Source organism: Eumetopias jubatus, unplaced genomic scaffold (genome assembly GCF_037043125.1).
Source record: "Eumetopias jubatus isolate StellerSeaLion01/CBP00866 unplaced genomic scaffold, mEumJub1_p1.0 scaffold_11, whole genome shotgun sequence".
Taxonomy (NCBI): Eukaryota; Metazoa; Chordata; class Mammalia; order Carnivora; family Otariidae; genus Eumetopias; species Eumetopias jubatus.
Window position 1 is genome coordinate 121,638,936 of NW_028274817.1, and position 21,396 is coordinate 121,660,331.

A 21,396-nucleotide genomic window follows, 5' to 3' on the forward strand; every position below is an offset into this window, starting at 1 on the left:
GGGTTCTGTGTCCTGGCCCAGCTTCTGTGTGCTCTGAGCTCTCTGTGCTGCTGGGCACACTGGCTCTCCCTGGGCGGTGACCCAGCGCCTCTCAGAAAGTAGCTGGGATGCTGTGATTTATAATCAGCAGCATGGATTCGGTCTTCATTCCTGGCATCGAGACTCCATAACCGTGCAAACAGGAGGCTGAACAGGGAGGTCTGGGGGAGAGTGGCGCGCCTGGGGAGGGTGCGGAAGCTCTGTATCCCTTCTCCCGGACCTGACTCTGAGCATCTCTTCATCTGCCTCATCCTGACTTACAGCCTTTTATAATAAACCGGTAGGTAATTTAGTGAGTAAATGTTTCTGAGTTCTGTGAGCCACTCTAGCAAACCACCTGAACCCAAGGAGTTGGTGGTTGGAACCTCCGCTTTATAGCAGGTAGCGAGAGTCACAGGTGACAGCCTGGATTTGTGATTGGTCTCTGAAGTGGGGGGGGGGGCAGCCCTATAGGACTGAGCCCTTACCCTAGAAGATCCAACGCTCTGCAGGGAGATGGTGTAGATGGTGTCAGAGTGGGACACCCTCCTCCCCGACGTGGATGGTGTCTGTAGGGGATCTGATGCCATCTGTAGGGACATGGTGTAGACGGTGTCAGAGGGGATGGTCCCCCTGACATGGATGGTGTCCGTAGAGGATCCGATACCATCTCCAAGGAGATGGTGTAGACGGTGTGAGAGGGGGATGTCCCCCTGACGTGGACGGTGTCCCTAGGGGGTCCAATACCATCTGCAGGGACATGGTGTAGACGGTGTCAGAGGGAGATGCACCCCCCCACATGGATGGTGTCCGTAGGGGATCCAATACCGTCTGCAGGGACATGGTGTAGACGGTGTCAGAGGGGATGCCCCCCCTGACGTGGATGGTGTCCCTAGGGGATCCGATGCCGTCTTAGGGTAGATGGTGTCCGAACTGAGCTGAATTGTAGGACACCCTGGTGGTGTTTGAGGTCAGCCGGCAGTGTGATAAACCCCCAGTACACACACTGGATTTGGGTGCAGAAGACTGGAACCTCATAAATGTTCTTGGGGATCCAAACGTTTATTTGAACTGTTTAAAGTACAACATTGTACCTTAGAACCTGGGTCACGTGTGTCGCTTTCCTTTGAATCGTTGTGTAGATGATTCAGGGCGTGTGCTGGTGTGAGGACCAGCGGGTGGTCGATGCAGGTTTCCTCCCGTGGTCCTCAGCTTTCCCCTCCTAATGCGGCCTCACCACAGGTCAGGAGTCTTCTCCCCCACCGGCATCATTCCCCCGTGCTCTTGTCTTCCCAAGCCCACGAACCTCACAGAACTGTCGGGAAGGGTTCTTATCGGTAGACAATCGGTGCAGCTCACACTGTTCTCCACAAGGCTACTGGGAATCAGAAAGCAGGAAAGTCCTGTGGAATTTCTGACCACGCCACTTCCAAAACTAGGGGTTGGGTAAAGGAGAGATTTGAGGCCAGTGGAACGTTCTGAGATCCTTATTACTAAACCACGTAGATAATCACCTTGCTCTCTAAAAGGAGGGGGTGGGTGGTGATGGGGGAGCATGAGCTTGACATGAGACGGCCCTGGGATTACAGCTCAACCTCACTACTGCTTGAATTGCGTGAAACCGGACACTGTGCTTAGTATTTTTGAACCTCGCGGTTTTTGTGTTTAATATGTGCAGGCTAACGTCACTTCCTCGGGGGTCTGCAAACGATGGCCCAGAGGCCACATCCGGCCCACCGCCGGTTTTTGTAAATAAAACGGTATTGGCCCACGGCCACACTCCCTTGTTCACAGATCACCTGTGGCTGCTTTTGTGTCATCATGAGAGCTCAGTACTTGGGTGAGGCCGTGCGGGCCCCGAAGCCAAAACTATTTGCTGCCCAGCCCTCGACTAAACAGTTGATTGTGAGCCACTCTAGCAAATTAACTGAACATAGGACAGCTGTATGAATAGAAATAGAATGGTGAGGAAGCTCGTCAAGCACACCAAAGAGCACCAGGTGTACACCTGGAGAAAACATTAGGTGGATTGGTCTTGCTGCAGCAGAGGGAAATGTGCCCTGGAGAAACAAGCATATGGAACAGTGGAAATCCAGGGAGGTTCGAATAGGGTCTGCCGCTCCCGGGGTTCAAGATTCAGCTGGAGGAACAAATTGAAGGGCGGAAAAGTGATTGAAAGCTGGGAGAATATGGATATGCTGAGGACGGTTTGTTTCCATACATCGTGGGAAATCATCTCTGAGGATGGCAGGTGGGGACTTTGGGAGGACAAAGGGTTGTACCCGGCACGGACAAGGAGCGTGGGCTGGTGCATTCTGAGCTAACGGGGTCTGAAACGTACTGACGAAGGAGCCCGACAGATTGTAGGAATTAAGAAGGGCACAAATGGGAAAGATGCAGCTACATTAAAACAGCAACATAGAAAGAACACTAAAACCAGAGCCAGATCGTGCCACAGCACAGCGACGGAGAAGAAACAGCCTAGCCTAGGGTGGTGGAAATCAAAGTTTGAATTACCTGATTCGGAAGGATGTTTCCTGGTGTTCTGTTCGATTAGAGACTTTCTCTGAGTGCCACTGCGTGTGGGACATCTGAGGCTTGGGATCATTCTGAACCACGTTTACACTGTCCTTGCTTTGCAGTAAGTACGCGGTGAATGCAGTGTTGACACTGACCACGGGGGAAGATCATGTTAAGAAATAGCAGTGACTATGCACACGTACTCAGTCTCGTCTTTCCTAAAGCATCCCCTCTCCTACGGCAACCGTCCCGTCCCATTGTTATAACTCTTGTTCCCAAGACACGCTTTGGCTACTTTTCCAAAGAATAGGCAGCAGCAGCTTGTGAGACGCAAACAACTCCTTCCCTCCTCCCTGTGTGTTCTCTCCTCGACGATGTCCTGTGAGCGAGCCTTTGGGAGCACTCTGCACTGTGTGTGGGATCACGTGCACACCTGCCTGGTGGTCTTGCAGGAGCCCCGGGTACCTGAGCTTTGTATGTACGGCCTCTGGCTCACTGCCTGACACTTAGGAAGTGGTCACTAAGTACTGACGGGAAAGCATGAATGAGTGAATCAATGCACCCTTCAACTCCATTCCCAATCTAATGTATCATTGCACTGCATTTGCCGACTCCTAGTATTTCATGTACAAAGTCGACTGAACATTTAGGGCCTCGCTCCGGGCATTGATGTCTAATGCTGGTACATCTATGAAAAGCTCTCTGTGTTGTTCCCAGGCCAGTTGGTATTTTCATAGTATTTCACTTACTTTCTTCACAGCTACAAAAAATACATATATAATGAAAAATACCAGCCATACCTCTTTTAAATCAGAGCAGCTTTCCCGCCCAGCGAACGTGTACTGATTACCGATTCTTTCTGACCAGGAAATCACAATGTTGTACTTTGTTGCAGAAGAGCAGCCTGGGAAAACCAGAAAGAGCGTGATGCACATGCAGCCTCCTTTCCAGCAACGACGGCCCACGCGCCTCCTGGAAATCGGAGCCCCCTTCTATCAAGACAACCAACTGCAGGTGAAGGTCTACTGGAAAAAGACTGAAGGTGCGCAAACATTCTCTGATGATTTGTTATCTGCATCGAGTAGCCCAGCGACATCAGGTGGCTAGTGAAAAAGTCAAGGTTGAGCCATGGTGTTGACAGTTTTTTTTTTAAAGATTTATTTATTTTAGAGAGAGAGAACATGAGCGAGGGGAGGGGCAGAGGGAGAGGGAGAATCTAAGCAGACTCAATGATCAGCACAGAGCCCAATGTGGGGATCGATCTCATGACCGTGAGATCATGACCTGAGCTGAAACCAAGAGGCAGACGCTTAACCGACTAGCCACCCAGGCGCTCCCACCACCATGTTGATATTAAGGAAAATAGAGCCCGAACAAAACATTTAGATCCTTTTTTTTTAAATGCCTTGCTGTTGTGAAGTCTGAGTGAGCTGCCCCTTCTTTGCCAGGAATCCGCATCATGTTTGGAAATCAGCATTGGTCAGCCAGTTGCATTTTATCGTCTCAGGGATGTTAGCCTGTCTTTACTGCTTTCCCAGAAGGCCAGTCTTGCCTCCCAAACAATCAAGATACTCATTATTCTACACTGTAAATTTTTGTTCTAAATTAGTTTTTTGTTTAAAAAAAGATGCACAGGAGCGCCTGGGTGGCTCAGTCGTTAAGCGTCTGCCTTCGGCTCAGGTCATGGTCCCAGGGTCCTGGAATTGAGCCCTGCATTGGGCTCCCTGCTCATCGGGAAGCCTGCTTCTCCCTCTCCCTCTGCCTGCCGCTCCCCCTGCTTGTGCTCTCTCTCTCTCTCTCTCAAATAAATAAGTAAATAAAATCTTTTAAAAAAAGATGCACAACCCCAATAACTTGGAAAATAGAGAAAGAAGTCACTTACTTCAGTACTATCTCTTAGAAACAGCATTTTGGCAGATGTCCTTTTGAAAGTTTCCTACACTTCTGTTCTTCCCTTATTTGTTTTTATTCACACAGATATATAATATTTTTATGTAGAACATACGCACTTTCATATAACATGGGAGCATTCTGCATTATCCTGTATTTGTGGTGCCGTGTTTAACTCGCTGCTGTGTAGGGACACACAATAATATCCTAAAACACCATCATTCCACTACAGCCAAACTCTTGGAGGCCTTCAGAGTTTCCATTTTACAGTTAATACTGCAAGGAAGATTTACCCTTAGAATTAATTCTGTTTGAGTATTTGTTTGAATAGTTGTCTTTAGGATAAATTCATTTCCTTTGGTTTTCTTTATTAAGATTTTTTTTGCGTTATTGAAATAGTATTTTTGGAATTATCTGATCTACATTTCCATGTTTATCACTCGTATGCCTTTTGAAAACAAAAGAAAAATAGATTGTTTTAAGAGTTGGGTTTTAACAGTTCTTCCAGTTCTTCTGAAGTGCAGTGTTACTCAGGATATCAGCCCGTGTGCCACACAGAATATCGGAGTTAGAAGGGCGCCTGGATGACTCAATCGGTTGAGCATCTGACTCTTGATCTTAGTTCAGGTCTTGATCTCAGGGTTGTGAATTCAGGCCCCATCGTGGGATCCATGCTGGGCATGGAACTTACGTGTATAAAAAAAAAAAAAAGGAATATTGGTGTTGGAGTTCTTGTTCCAGAATTTTCTTCCAAGCTGCCAACATGCATTCTGCAGCTAAAATAATATTACAATGAATATTAATGTTTTATTACTCTCATATATTAATTAAAACTAACTTGTATTTATTCAGTGTTATTTATTAAATTAAAAATTATTAATATATATTCCTATTCCTAAGTTTAATAGATTTTAGAATAAATATTAAATTACAAAGTTTATTCTATTTACCAATTTTAGATTAGAACTGTATATCATTGATATATCAATAGTAAAACATTGCCATAATATTGAAAATATAAACATCTTTTATAATGAAATAGAAATATAAACATTGAGAATACATCTTAAGCATACAAGAGCAAGCACTGCCATCATGACTTCTAAACGTGAAGGTTGGTTTTGCCGATATTTGAAATGTGTACAACTTGAACCCATACAGTGTGTACTGGGCTTCTTGCAGTGAACACGATATAGGAAATGGGAAATGGACGCATTCTGTTGCAGGACGCACTAATTCATCCATGTCTAGTGCTGCTCCTAGCCCCTGGTAGAGCTCCACTGATGGCTCTTTTCAGCCGGTGCTGGGGGATTTGGTTTGTCCTGCTGATGGGCTCTGCAGCACAGTGCTGCTGTGAACACAGGCCTTTGATATACATATTCTCCCGGACGAGGGGGGACTCTTGGGTGATTCGAGCATGCGGAGCTTTGGAAGACACCGACAGTTTCCCACAGTGGTTGCACCGGCCATTCCCACTTGCAGGGCACGATTGTCCCAGTGCGCCCCACTCTCTCTGCCATGTGGAATTCCCATCTTTTTGACTTGAGCTCTTCTGGCACCTGCGTCTTGATAACTCCGTGTTGTCTGAGCTTGGATTTTTTTTTAAAGATTTATTTATTTATTTGAGAGAGCAAGAATGAGAGAGAGAGAGACAGAGAGTACATGAGGAGGGGAGGGTCAGAGGGAGAAGCAGGCTCCCCGCTGAGCAGGGAGCCCGATGCGGGACTCGATCCCAGGAGCCTGGGATCATGACCTGAGCCAAAGGCAGTCGCTTAACCAACTGAGCCACCCAGGTGCCCGATTTGTAAATATTTTTAATCATAGTTCTTGTTTTTTTTTTTTACTTCATTTTCAGATTGTCTTGACTCTTCTTGGCCCTTTGTATTTTTATATCAGTATTTGCATCAATTTGCCAATCTCCACAAAACCTTTGTAAGATCTTTGTTGAAATTACAATCAATCTATATGGTAATGACTGCAAAATTCACATCTTAAAAATCTCCACTTGACGTATAACTTTATTCAGGTTTTTCAAATTTTCTCTGAACAGTGATTTATAATATATAATGCAGAGGTTATAATACTTTTATTATGATTATTCTAAGGCGTTTGTGTTTATTTTGATCCCTTTACATACATGTATACTTTTCCTCAGTTTTCTTTTTTTTTAATTTTATTTTATTATGTTAGTCACCATGCATCATTAGTTTTTGATGTAGTGATCCACAATTCATTGTTTTCATATAACACCCAGTGCTTCATGCAGTACGTGCCCTCTTTAATACCCATCACCAGGCGAACCCACCCCCCCGCACCCCTCCCCTCTAAAACCCTCAGTTTGTTTCTCAGAGTCCATAGTCTCTCATGGTTCGTCTCCCCCTCCGACTTACCCCCTTCATTTGTCCCTTCCTTCTCCTAACGTCCTCCCTGCTGTTCCTTATGTTCCACAAATAAGTGAAACCATATGATAATTGACTTTCTCTGCTTGACTTATTTCACTTAGCATCATCTCCTCCAGTCCCCTCCATGTGGATGTAAAAGTTGGGTATTCATCCTTTCTGATGGCTGAGTAATATTCCATCGTATATATGGACCACATCTTCTTTATCCATTCATCTGTTGAAGGGCATCTCGGCTCTTTCCACAGTTTGGCTATTACGGACATTGCTGCCGTGAACATTGGGGTGCATATGGCCCTTCTTTTCACTACCTCTGTGTCTTTGGGGTAAATACCCAGGAGTGCAATTGCTGGGTCATAGGGTAGCTCTATTTTTAATTTTTTGAGGCACCTCCACACTGTTTTCCAAAGTGGCTGTACCAACTTGCATTCCCACCAACAGTGTAAGAGGGTTCCCCTTTCTCCACAACCTCGCCAACATTTGTTGTTTCTTGCCTTGTCAATTTTTGCGATCCTAACTGGTGTAAGGTGGTATCTCAATGTGATTTTTTTTTAATTTTATTATGTTAATCACCATACATTACATCATTAGTTTTTGATGTAGTGTTCCATGATTCATTGTTTGCGTATAACACCCAGCGCTCCATTCAATACGTGCCCTCTTTAATATCCATCACCAGGCTAACCCATCCCCCCACCCCCCTCCCCTCTAGAACCCTCAGTTTGTTTCTCAGAGTCCATCGTCTCTCATGGTTCGTCTCCCCCTCCGGTTCCCCCCCATCATTTTACCCTTCCTACTATCTTCTTCTGTTTTTTAACATATATTATTTGTTTCAGAGGTACAGGTCTATGATTCAACAGTCTTGCACAATTCACAGCGCTCACCATAGCACGTACCCTCCCCAATGTCTATCACCCAGCCACCCCATCCCTCCCACCCCCCACCACTCCAGCAACCGTCAGTTTGTTTCCTGAGATTAAGAATTCCTCATATCAGTGAGGTCATATGATACATGTCTTTCTCTGATTGACTTATTTCGCTCAGCATAACACCCTCCAGTTCCATCCACGTCGTTGCAGATGGCAAGATTTCCTTCCTTTTGATGGCTGCATAATATTCCATTGTATATATATATATATATACACCACATCTTCTCAGTGTGATTTTGATTTGAATTTCCCTGATGGCTAAAGATGATGAACACTTTTTCATGTGTCTGTTAGCCATTTGCATGTCTTCTTTGGAGAAGTGTCTGTTCATGCCCATTTTTTGACTTGATTATTTGTTTTGTGGGTGTTGAGTTTGAGAAGTCCTTTATAGATCTTGGATATCAGCCCTTTACCTGATAATATGTCATTTGCAAATATCTTCTCCCATTCTGTGGGTTGCCTCTTTGTTTTGTTGACTGTTTCCTTTGCTGTGCAGAAGCTTTTTATCTTGATGAAGTCCCAAAAGTTCATTTTTGCTTTTGTTTCACTAGCCGTTGGAGATGTATCTTGAAAGAAGTTGCTGTGGGCGATGTCAAAGAGGTTACTGCCTATGTTCTCCTCTAGGATTTTGATGGAGTCCTGTCTCACGTTGAGGTCTTTCATCCATTTTGAGTTTATCTTTGTGTATGGTGTTAGAGAATGGTCGAGTTTCGTTCTTCTGCACGTGGCTGTCCAGTTTTCCCAGCACCATTTATTGAAGAGACTGTCTTTTTTCCATTGCATTATTTTTTCCTGCTTTGTCGAAGATTATTTGACCACAGAGTTGAGGGTCCATATCTGGGTTCTCTATTCTGTTCCATTGGTCTTTATGTCTGTTTTTGTGCCAGTACCATGCCGTCTTGGTGATCACTGCTTTGTAATATAGCTTGAAATCAGGCAACATGATACCCCTAGCTTTGTTTTTCTTTTTCAACATTTCCTTGGCGATTCAGGGTCTTTCCTGACTCCATACAAATTTTAGGATTGTTTGTTCCAGCACTTTGAAAAGAGTCATTGGAATTTTGATCGGGATGGCATTGAAGGTATGGATGGCTCTGGGTAACATAGACATTTTAACAATATTTATTCTTCCGATCCATGGGCATGGAATATTTTTCCATCTTTTTGTGTCTTCTTCAATTTCTTTCATGAGTGTTCTGTAGTTCCTAGAGTATAGATCCTTTACCTCTTTGGTTAGGTTTATTCCAAGGTATCTTATGGTTTTTGGTGCTATTGTAAATGGAATCGTTTCTCTAATTTCTTTGTCTACAGTTGTATTATTAGTGTTTAAAAAAGCAACTGATTTCTGTGCATTGATTTTGTATCCTGCCACATTACTGAATTGCTGTATGAGTTCTAGTAATTTGGGGGTGGAGTCTTGGATTTTCCACATAAGATATCATGTCATCTGCGAAGAGAGAGAGTTTGACTTCCTCTTTGCCAATGTGAGTACCTTTTAATTCTTTTTGTTGTCTGATTGCTGTTGCTAGGACTTCTAGTACTATATTGGACAATAGTGGCGAGAGTGGGCATCCTTGTTGTGTTCCTGATCTTAAGGGAAAGGCTCTCAGCTTTTCCCCAGTGAGGAGGATATTCACTGAGGGTTTTTCACAGATTGGATTTTATGAATTTGAGGAATGTCCCCTCCATCCCTATACTCTGAAGAGTGTTAATCAGGAAAGGATGCTGTATTTTGTCAAATGCTTTTTCTGCATCCATTGAAAGGACCATATGGTTCTTTTCTCTCCTCTTATTAATGTGTTCTCTCACATTGATTTGCGAATGTTGAACCACCCTTGCATCCCACTTGGTCATGGTGGATGATCCTTTTAATGTATTGTTGGATCCTATTAGCTAGGATTTTGTTGAGAATTTTGGAATCCATATTCATCAGGGATATTGGTCTGAAATTCTCCTTTTTGAGGGGGCCTTTGCCTGGTTTGGGGGTTAAGGTAATGCTGGCCTCATAGAATGGAGTCTGGAAGTGTTCCTTCTGTTTCTGTTTTTTGAAACAGCTTCAGGAGAATAGGTATTATTTCTTCTTTGAATGTTTGGTAGAATTCCCCAGGGAATCCATCAGGCCCTGGACTCTTGTTTTTCGGGAGGTTTTTGATCTCTGCTTCAATCTCGTTACTGGTTATTGGCCTATTCAGGTTGTCAATTTCTTCCTGTTTCAGTCTTGGCAATTTATAGGTTTCCAGGAAGGCATCCATTTCTTCCACGTTGCTCAATTTATTGGCCTGTAGTTGTTGATGGTAATGTCTAATAATTGTTTCTTTTTCCTCCGTGTTAGTCGTGATCTCTCCCCTTTCATTCATAGTTTTATTAATTTGGGTCCTTTCTCTTTTCTTTTGGATAAGTCTGGCCAGTGGTTTATCGATCTTATTAATTCTTTCAAAGAACCAGCTTCTAGTTTTGTTGATCTGATCTGCTGTGTTTCTGGTTTCTAATTCATTGATCTCTGCTCTAATCTTAATTATTTCTCTTCTAATGCATGGCTTAGGCATCGTTTGTTGCTTTTTCTCTAGTTCTTTAAGGTGTAAACTTAGTTGGTGAATTCGGGATTTTTCTATTTTTTTGAGTGAGACTTGGATGGCTATGTATTTCCCCCCTTAGGACCACCTTTGCAGTATCCCATAGGTTTTGGACTGATGTGTTTTCGTTCTCATTGGTTTCCATGAATTCTTTAAGTTCTTCTTTGATTTCCTGGTTGACCCAAACATTCCTGAGCAGGGTAGCCTTTAGCTTCCAAGTGTTTGAATTTCTTCCAAATTTTTTCTTGCGCTTGAGTTCCAGTTTTAAAGCATTATGGTCTGAGAAGATGCAGGGAATAATCTCAGTCTTTTGGTATCGGTTGAGACCTGATTTGTGACCCAGTATGAGGTCTGTTCTGGAGAAAGTTCCGTGTGTGCTCGAGAAGAATGAGTATTCTGTTGTTTCAGGGTGGACTGTTCTGTATATATCTATGAGGTCCATCTGGTCCAGTGTATCATTCAAAGCTCTTGTTTCTTTGTTGATTTTCTGCCTAGATGATCTGTCTATTGCTGAGAGTGGAGTATTGAGGTCTCCTACAATTAACGTATTGTTATCAATATGACTCTTTATTTTGGTTAACAGTTGGCTTATGTAGATGGCTGCTCCCATGTTGGGGGCGTAGATATTTACAATTATTAGATCTTCTTGTTGGATAGATCCTTTAAGAATGATATAGTGTCCTTCTGTGTCTCCAGCTACAGTCTTTAGCTTAAAATCTAATTTGTCTGATATAAGAATTGCTACCCCAGCTTTCTTTTGAGGCCCATTGGCATGGAAGATGGATCTCCATCTCTTCACTTTCAGTCTGGATGTATCTTTAGGTTCAAAATGAGTCTCTTGTAGGCAGCATATGGATGGGTCCTGTCTTTTTATCCAGTCTGCAACCCTGTGCCATTTTATGGGAGCATTTAGGCCGTTCACACTGAAGAGTGATTATTGAAAGATATGAATTAATTGTCATCATGTTGCCTGTGAAGATGTTGTTTTTATAGAGTGTCCCTGTAAATTTCTGTTGTATATCACTCTTAGGGTCTTTCTCCTTTTATAGAACCCCCCTTAATATTTCTTGCAGGGCCGGCTTAGTGGTCACATATTCTTTCAGTTTCTGCCGGTCTTGGAAGCTCTGCATCTCTCCATCCATTCTAAATGACAGCCTTGCCAGATAAAGTGTTCTTGGCTGCATGTTCTTCTCGTTCAGTATCCTGAATATGTCTTGCCAGGCCCTTCTGGCTTGCCAGGTCTCTGTGGACAGGTCTGACGTTATTCTGATGTTTCTGTATGTAAGGAATCTCTTCAGTTTTATTTTCTAACTTTGGCTGTCATATATTTACATCTTCTCTTTATGCCTTGATGGCAAATCTGACTATATTGTTATATTCCCTTGCTCATTACAGTATTTCATATGATGATCCTTTCCCATTTGTCTATGAAAGCAATCGTGTAGCATGTACATAATGAGATTGTTATATTTTCCTTTCCACACCTTTGACGTTTTCCTTCTCTCCCTTTCTTTAACGCTAGCTGCGACATTCAGTACAGGGTGGAGTAGGGGTGATCACTGCAGACGTGATGTTTATTTTTTTATTTTTGACTCCTTCATTTCTGTTTATTCAAAGTAGAGATTAAACAGAACCGCCGCTTTCTTTCCTTCTTCTTGGTTACTTGGTTGATGATGTACTAGTGATTCTGACTAATTATATGGAAACAAGTTAACAGTACTGATTGCTGAGAAAAGTCACTGTACTAAACATCTGTAGGGAATTATTATATGTAAAACATTGCATGCTTGTAAACTACTGTTTGAACCACAATAACACAGAGTTTAAGTCTTTAAAATGAGATGTATTTTGTTTAAAAGCCCAGGTGAACCACTCACCATGTGATGTCCTGCAAATCACTCACCACTCAGCACATCAGTTTCTCATGTATAAGATGGGAATAACAGTGCCCATCTCAGAGGGGCAGTGGGTGATGTAATGGGATCTGTGTGCATGTGTGTATGACTACAAGTGTGTGCAATACATAACGGATTTTATATGAAAATTTCTGTGCTGCTATTTTTCCCAGCTTTATGGAGACAGACTTGACCTAGAACATTGTGCATATTGAAGGTGCACTATGTGATGGTTTGATGTACATTTCTACCGTGATATGATTTGCACAATACGGTTATTGAGCACCTTAACCCCAGGCATGATGTCTAACTGTAATTTCTGCAGATACCCTTTACCAGATGAAGAACATCCCCTACTGCTTTTTTTTTTTTGAGATTTTATTAATTTTAGAGGGAGAGAAAAAGAGAGACAGAGTGTGCACGAGCAGGGGGAGGGGTAGAGGGAGAGGAAGAAGCAGACTCCCCGCTGAGCAGGGAGCCCAGCGTGGGGCTCGATCCCAGGACCCTGAGATCATGACCTGAGCGAAAGGGAGACACTGAACCCACTGAGCCACCCAGGCATCCCATCCCCTCCTGCTCTTATCTACAATGTTTTTATCATGGATGCATATTGATTTTTATCAAATATTCTTCCTGAAAGTAATGACAAGATCAGTGACTTCTTCTCCTTTATTCTATTAACATGATGAACTAAAGGGATAATGATAGACTACCTCATAGGTTTGTTGTGGGGATTAAATGAGAGTATACGTACCAAATGCTTGGGGACAGTGCCCAGCACAAAGTTAATCACCCCATAAATGTCAGGGTTCTTATGGGGTTTCCTGTAGGTGGAGCCCTGGAGTGGCCCAAGGGCAGAGGGGAGACAGGACTTCAGGAAGGAGGGTGAGTGCCTCTGAGCTAGAGGCTTCTTGTGCCTTTAGGACCAACTCTGTTTTCCTCCTCTGCAGACAGCAGAGTGTGATACTTCACAAATGTTCTAGATTGAATTTGCAGTCCAAATGCGATAATTCTAAGCATTCAGTTTGGCAGATGAAACGGGGTCAACCATCACTGCCTCTGTCAGTAGCAGGAAATGGTCAGTAATCCCATACAGCAATGACTGGAGTGCATGACAGCCAAGGAGTTGTTTTTCTCAAAGATTGTGCGTGTGTGTGTGCACGTGTGGTGTGTGTGCATGATGTGTGTGTGTGTGTGTGGTTGTGTGTACGTACATGCACTGTATCTACACATTCCTTTCTGTACATAACCCTGGAGCTCAGGATTTAGTTATGTGGTCAGAATGCGGATTGAACTGGAAGCACGGCGCAGTGAGGTAGTTGCTTTGCTGTTGGAGTCTGCGCATAGAGGTTGATTTCCACCACATCACATGGCCACTTAGGGACCAAGAACAAGTCATGCTCTAACTAGAGTTTTGTCTTTTTTCCATAAAAGCCCTTTACCTTAAAATATATCCATCCCATTTCCCTTTTGATTTTAAATTTGAAAGCCAAATTAACATCTAAAACTCAGTGGAGCGTCCCTGTGTGCTCCGTAGAAGGAGACTGTGGAAACTTTGGGTTGGTCTAGCGCTCACCAGGGTGCAGAGCATGTGGTCCAAACTCATCCCACATTTGTTCTCCTTCCAGAAGCCCGTTAGGCAGACACCACGGGACCTACAGAATCCCAAACCAGAGTTTCTCCAGACATTGATGAAGCATGTGCTCTTCATAACTATCACAAGTGTAGGAAACGAGACACCTTTTAAGTCAACCCAGAGTCCTGCTCTTCTACAAATTCTGTGTAGAATGTGAATATGAGATCTTTCTCTGTCCTGGAAAAGGACACTTTGGCTGGTTTTTCTGGACTTTCTGACTGTAGAATCATATGTTGTGTGCATCGTATGCAGCTCGATAGACCTATCTCGAGTGGTTTTACAGTCTGACACAAGTACCTGAATTGTATATTCTTGAATCGTAACTAATTTCCACCAGTGGATACACTGAGTTGAAAACCTCAAAAAAACTGAATGCTTGTGACAAATCGGAGTAGACGAGAATCTTGTTCACTAACTGACACAAAATTCTAAGTAGAAATTGGTTTCTGGATATCTGTCACATTTCCTAAAAGTGAGGGTGGCCAGCATGTTGGTTTTGGACTTGGAGCTAGGAACTCAAAAGCACAAATCTGTTCACTTCCCCTGAAGTTTACCAAAGAGAGAACTTCCATTTTTTTTTTTGTATTATTTATGATGACACAGCATATGATTTTGTAGGGGAATGACTCAAACATCATGTTAGCCCAACTGAGTGCCTATGGTAGCTGGGTTATAATAGTGAATGCTCTGGAAGGAAATAAATATCCTCAACAGTGAATTTGTAGTTCTAAAAGGAACAGTTCACTGAGCTACTTTTATTAATTAGTAATTTTATTCTACAGACAACAGTTTGGTTTTCCTGTGTGACAACAGAATCCACAATTGATTCTTTTAGGCTTTTTGGTTTAGACTTAGTGTTTGCACTCCAAAAATATGAAAAATTAGCTCAGAAAGAGACAGAAAACATTCATACATCTACGTTGAGTAGAAATGCCTTCTGCGTAGTAGATGTTAAAAATTTTTCTTTTACAAAATTGTACAAAGTCAGAAAGTCTGTCTGACAAAAGCATTTTTACAAATATAAAGGCAACAAAGCATTAGTTCGTGAAAGGATGTCATTCAACTAACATTGATTGAGCACCTAGTACATACCAGGTGCTATTTCTGGTGTCGGAGATGCTGCAAAGAACAGAAATTCCTGCCCTGGGGAACTGGCATTTTCTGATGCGTTTCCAAGTGTTTGTGCCCGGCCGCCAGTGTTGTGACTTCCCGTTCTTGGTGACGGTGGCTGTCCCGTGGCACTCCAAGATGGCCTCTTTCTCAGAGCTCTGATTTCAGTCACCCCAGCACTCTTGATCATTAGACTTTTGGAATTTAGAGATTAACATTTAATTAAAAATTTTGCGGCATTGGGGCGCCTGGGTGGTGCAGTCCGTTGAGTGTCTGACTCTTGGTTTGGGGTCCAGTCATGATCTCAGGGTCCTGGGATTGAGTCCCATGTCGGGCTCCACGCTCAGTGGGGAGTCTGCTTGGGATTCTCTCTCTCCCTCTGCCCTTCTGCTTATGTTTGCTCACTTGCTCGCTCGCTCGCTCTCTAAAATAATCCTAAAAAAATTTTTTTTGCATCCTTTAACTTATGCCAGACACTGTGAGTTAAGTACATTTTAGAAACAAATTAGATACATCTACTTTTTGAAGCGCAGTTGAAGCACACTGAAAGTAAATTTCAGAATTTAAAAATACTCTCAAGTACTTTATAATTTATTTGTGGAAGAACTTAATTTCAAGAACCAGAGCAACACAAGGCATTTGGCATAGAATTTTCACATGTATCCCCTTAGGAAACATTTGATTTGATGGTGCTGTTTTTAATATTCTAGTTCTAGATTGGGTCCTGAAGTCATATCCTAAATACACACTTGCAGGATTTTCATAACTGCCAGGATGAAACTAAAGACAAGATATTTGTATAAATGAGTTACATGGATACAACCTGGCTAACATACAGGCGTTGAGTATTTTATGGTCTACATTTTGAAAAAAATCCCAGTATAATTAACATACAATGGTCTGTACTTTTAGGTCTACAATTTAGTGATTCAGCAGTTCTTTAGGGGGTGGATGTATCCTTTTTAATTAGTTTTTATATTTTATTTTCATTCCAGTGCAGTTAACATACAGTGTCTTATTAGCCTCTGATGCCAATACAGATGCCACTGTATTTAATATTTAATATTTAATCCAGCACTTCTGTATATTACTCAGTGCTCATCATGATGAGTGTATTCTTCATCCCTTTCACCTGTTTTACTGACTGGCCCATCCCCTCCTCTGGTAACCACCAGTTGTCTAGAGTTAAGAGTCTGTTTCATGGTTTGTCTCTTTTTCCTGCTGCTTGTTTCTTAAATCCCACATATGAGTGAAATCATATGGTATTTGTCTTTCTCTGACTTCCTCTGACTGATTGCACTTAGCATTATACTCTCTAGATCCATCGATGGTGTTACAAATGGTAAGACTTCATTCTTTTCTATGCCTGAATAATATTCCGTGTGTGTGTGTGTGTGTGTGTGTGTGTGTGTGTGTGTGTGTGTGTGTACACACCACATCTTTATCCATCAACTGATGGACACTTGGGCTGCTTTCATAATTTGGCTGTTGTAAATAATGCTGCTATAAACATAGGGGTGCATATAGCTTTCTGAATTAGTGTTTTTGTATTTTGGGGTAAATACCCAGTAGCAGAATTACTGGATCATGTGGTAATTCTGTTTTTAATTACTTGAGGTACTCCCATACTGTTTTCCAGAGTGGTTGCACCAGTTTGCATTCCCACCAACAGTGCATGAGAGTTCCCTTTTCACCACATCCTTGCCAACACTGGTTTCCTCTGGGTTTTTTATTTGAGCCATTCTGACAGGTGTGAGGTGGTATCCCATAGTTTTGATTTGCATTTCCCTGGTGTTGAGCATCTTCTCATGGGTCTGTTGGCCATCTGTATGTCTTCTTTAGGGAAAGGTCTGTTCATTTGTTCTGCCCATTTTTTAATTGGGTTATTTGGGGTTTTGGTGTTGAGTTGTATCAGTTCTTTATATATTTTGGATACTAACCCTTTATTGGATATGTCATTTGTAAGTATCTTCTCCCATTTAGTTGGCTTTTAGTTCTGTTGTTTCCTTCACTGTGCACAAGGTTTTAATTTTAATGAAGTCCCAATAATTTATTTTTGCTATTTGCCTCCTGAGATATATCTAGAAAAATGTTGCTAGGGCTGATGTCAGAGACATTACTGCCTGTGCTCTCTTGGAGGATGTTTATGGTTTCAGGTCTCACATTTAGGTCTTTAATCCATTTTGAACTTATATTTGTGTATGATGTAAGAAAGTGGTCCAGTTTCATTCTTTTGTGTGTATCTGTTCAGTTCTCCCAAAACCATGTGTTGAAGAGACATTTTCCCATTGCATATTCTTGCCTCCTTGGTGAAAGACTAATGAACATATAATTATAGGTTTATTTCTGGGTTCTCTCCATTCTGTTCCACTGATCTACGTGTCTGTTTTTATGGCAGTACCATTCGGTTTTGATGACTACAGCTTTGTACTGTATCTTGATATCTGAGATTGTGATACCTCCAGTTTTGTTCTTTTTCAAGATTACTTTGCCTATTCAGAGTCTTCTGTAGTCCCATATAAATTTTAGGATTGTTCTAGCTGTGTGAAAAATGCTCTTGGTATTTTGATTGCATTAAGTGTGTAGATTGCTTTGGATAGTATGAGCATTTTAAGAATATTTGTTCCTCCAAAATCCAAGAGCATGGAATTTCCTTCCATCTGTTTGTGTCATCTCCAGTTTTTTTCTTTCTTTCTTTCGAGTAGGCTCCATGCCCAACATAGGGCTTGACCCTAAAATTCAGGAGTCACATGCTCTACCAGCTGAGCCATCCAGGCTCTTCAGTTTCTCTCATCAATGTTTTATAGCTTTCAGAGTACAGGTCTTTTACTTCCTTGATTAAGTTTATTCCTAGGTACTTTATTATTTTTGGTGCAATTGTAAAGGATTGTTAATTTTTCTGCTATGTTGGTATCAGTATATAGAAATGCAACAGATTTCTGGATATTGGTTTCATATCCTGCAATTTTACTGTATTAACTGATCAGTTCTATTAGTTTTGGGGGGGGAATTTTAGGCTTATCTATATATAGTATCGTGTCACCTGCAAATAGTGAAAGTTTTACCTTTTCCTTACCAATGTGGATGCATTTTATTTCTTTTTCCTGTATGACTGCTGTGGCTTTGCCTTTCACTATTATTTTGAATAAAAGTGGTGAGAGTGGACGTCCTTGTCTTATTTCTGACCTTAGGAGAAAAGCTCTCAGGTTTTCACCATTGAGTATAATGTTAGCTGTGTGTTTTTCATAGGTGGCCTTTATTATGTTCAGGTATGTTCCCTCTAAACCTACTTTGTTCAGGGTTATCATGGGTGGATGTTGTACTCTGTCAAATGCTTTTTTTTTTTGCATCTCTTGAAATGATATGGTTTTTGTCCTTTCTCGTGTTGATATGATATATCACATTGATTGGCTTGCAAATATTGAACCACCCTTGTGTCCCAGGAATAAATCCTACTTGATGGTGGAGAATGATTTTGTTAATGTATTGTTGGATTTTATTTGCTGATATTTTGCTGAGGACTTTTGCATCTATCTTCATCAACAATATTGGCCTGTAGTTCCTTTTTTTTTTTTTTTTTTTTTGGTCTTTATCTGGTTTTGGTATCAGGGTAATGCTGGCATTATACAATGAATTTGGAAGCTTTCCTTCTGTTTTTTGGAATAGTTTGAGAAGAATAGGTATTAACTCTTCTTTAAATGGTAGAATTTGACTGTGAAGCTGTCTGGTCCTAGACTTGTGTTTGTTGGGAGTTTTTAAATTATTATTATTACTGATTCAATTTCCTTTCTGATAATCAGTCTGTTCAAAGTTTCTATTTCTTCCTGATTTAATTTTGGGAGGTATATGTTTCTAGGAACTTACCCATTTCTTGTAGGTTGTCCAGTTTGTTGGCGTATAATTGTTCATAATATTCTCTGTTAATCCTTTGTGGTGTTGGTTGTTATTTCTCCTCTTTCAGTTCTGATTTTGTTTTTGTTTTTTAAGATTTTATCTATTTATTTGACAGAGAGAGCACGAGCGGGGAGGAAGGGGAGAGGGAGAAGCAGCTGAGCAGGGAGCCCAACATGGGGCTCGATCCCAGGACCCTGTTACCCTGACCTGAGCTGAAGGCAGTCACTTAACTGACTAAGCCACCCAGGCGCCCCACGACTTTGTTTATTTGAGTCCTCTCTCTTTCTTTTTCTTTCTTTTTTAATGAATCTGGCTAAAGGTGTATCAATTTTGTTGCTATTTTCAAAGAACCAGCTCCTGGTTTCACTGATCTGTTGTTTTTGTTTGTTTGTTTGTTTCATTTATTTCCACTCTATTCTTTACTATTTCCTTCCTTTTACTGGTTTGGGTTTTGTTCTTCTTGTTCCAGCTTCTTTAGGTGTAAGGTTAGTTTGAGATTTTTCTTGCTTCTTGAGGTAGGCCTGTATTGCTCTAAGCTTTCCTCTTAGAACAGGTTTAATGCATCCCAAAGATTTTGAAGCATGTGTTTTCATTTTCATTTGTCTTCATGTACTTTTGATTTCCTCTTTGATTTCATGGGTGATCCCATCATTATTTAGTAGCATGTTATGTAACCTGCATGTATTTGTGTTCTTTCTAGATTTTTTTCTTGTGCTTGGTTGATTTCTAGTTTCATAGTGCTGTGGTTGGGAAAGATACCTATAGCAGGATTCAGTCTTTTTGAATTTGTCGAGACTTGTTTTGTAGCCCAATATGTGATCTACTCTGGAGAATGTCCCATGTGCACTTGAAAAGAATGTGTGTGCTGCCGTTTGAGGATGGAATGTTCTGAATATATCTGTTGGATCCAACTGGTCCAGTGTGTCATTCGAAGCCACTGTTTCCTTGTTGATTTGCTGCTTAGTTGACCTATCCACTGATGTGAGTGGGGTGTTATTTAAAGTCCCCTGCTATTATTGTATTATTATCAATTACTTCCTTTTTATTAACTGGTTTATGTCGTTGTGTGCTCCCATATGGGTGCATAAATATTTACAATTGTTGTATCTTTGTTGAATTGTTCCCATTATGATTATGTAGCGTCCTTTGTTTTTTGTTACAGTCTTTGTTTTAAAGACTCTTCTGATTTAAGTATTGCTACGCAGGCTTCCTTATCACTTCCCTTTGTATGACGAATGTTTTTCTATCCCCTCACTTTCAGTCTGCATGTGTCCTTAGGCCTGAAATGAGTCTCTTGCAGGCAGCACGTAGACGGGGCTTGCTTTTTTTATCCTGTGCATGATGGATGTCTTTTGATTGGAGTGTTTAGTCCATTTACAGTCAGAGTAATTTTTGATAGGTATGTACTTACTGCCATTTGGTTACTTGTTTTACAGTTGTTTTTGTAGTTCTTTTTCCTTCTCTCCCCCTCTTTTCTACGTCTCCTGCTCTTGAAAGCAGTGGCCTTATGAAGGGTTGTCATGTCCTGCTGTGCGGTGTCTTGGTTCACCAGGGCCTGGCCTTCAGAGGTGTCTCCTGTGTGTGTCGCATGAGCCCTACTGTTGTGGCTGAGCTGCGTTTGCCTTCAGGCCAGGCGTCTGCTCTCCTTGCCCGTCTTGGGCAGGGACTGGTCCCTGTGGTGCTGATGGGCCAGTGTGGGACCACGAGGGACTTGAGGTGGGTGAGACCTGGCATTTGCCAGAGCTGCAGTAGCTCCCAAGTAGAGGGCATGCTCTCCGCGCTCCGTGTCGTCCTCTGAGAAGCGTGTGCTGGTGGGTCGGCCTGCAGTCAGCCCCGATGTGGGCCCCCAGCCCATTAATGAGGCTGCAGTCAGACAGCATGTCGGCTCCCTTCCCTTGTCCCCAGGGCAGGCGTCACTTTGGGGGTGATGTTTGCACAGTGCCAGGCTTGTGACACCGCTTTTGATGGGCTCTGGCCAAAACGGTGCTGGAGTGGGTGGGTAGCTCTGGAGCATGTGGGGGCAGAGTGTGTGCCATCGGCGAGGTTCCTGAGGGCCTCCTGTAGGGGTGGGCTTGCAGCTGAGCTCCGGCTTCGGGGCTGTGTTAGCAAGGACAGTATTTGTGCTGCATGGGTCCAGCAGGTGTCTGTGTATCGAGGTGGGGGTGGGGGGAGGGAAATGGTGCCTGCTCCTCTTTTGTTCTTGGGGAAATTTCCCAAAGATCCCTGCCCCTGCAGCACACATTTTGAGACTAGGAAACAAATCTCTGTGCTGTGTAGCCCGGGTGTTTTGCATAGTGCTGCTTCTGTGCGGTCTCTTTAAGGCTGGGGACCCCATTTCCTCTCACCCTCCAGCTCTCCAGTCATACCCGCTCAGTTTGAGAGTTCCAGGTGTTCAGCCCTACGGATGGAGGAATTTGTGGAATTATATCCCTCTGCTTTTCAGAGCCAGATGCGATGGGGCTTTGTCTTCCCTACGTGGGTGCCCTGTGCCTCGGGAGGCTGGGGTGAGGCTCTCTTTCTTTCCGTCTCCAC

At 42.4% G+C, this 21,396-nt stretch overlaps 1 protein-coding gene across 1 annotated transcript in view; it reads left to right on the forward strand.

The window, feature by feature from the left end:
• ANOS1 (anosmin 1) overlaps positions 1-21,396 on the forward strand; it is a 187,824-nt gene that overhangs the window by 151,681 nt on the left and 14,747 nt on the right. The window contains exon 9 of the mRNA XM_028114947.2: positions 3,434-3,580. Coding sequence (XP_027970748.1) covers positions 3,434-3,580 — 147 coding nt within the window. The remainder of the gene's footprint in view (positions 1-3,433; positions 3,581-21,396) is intronic.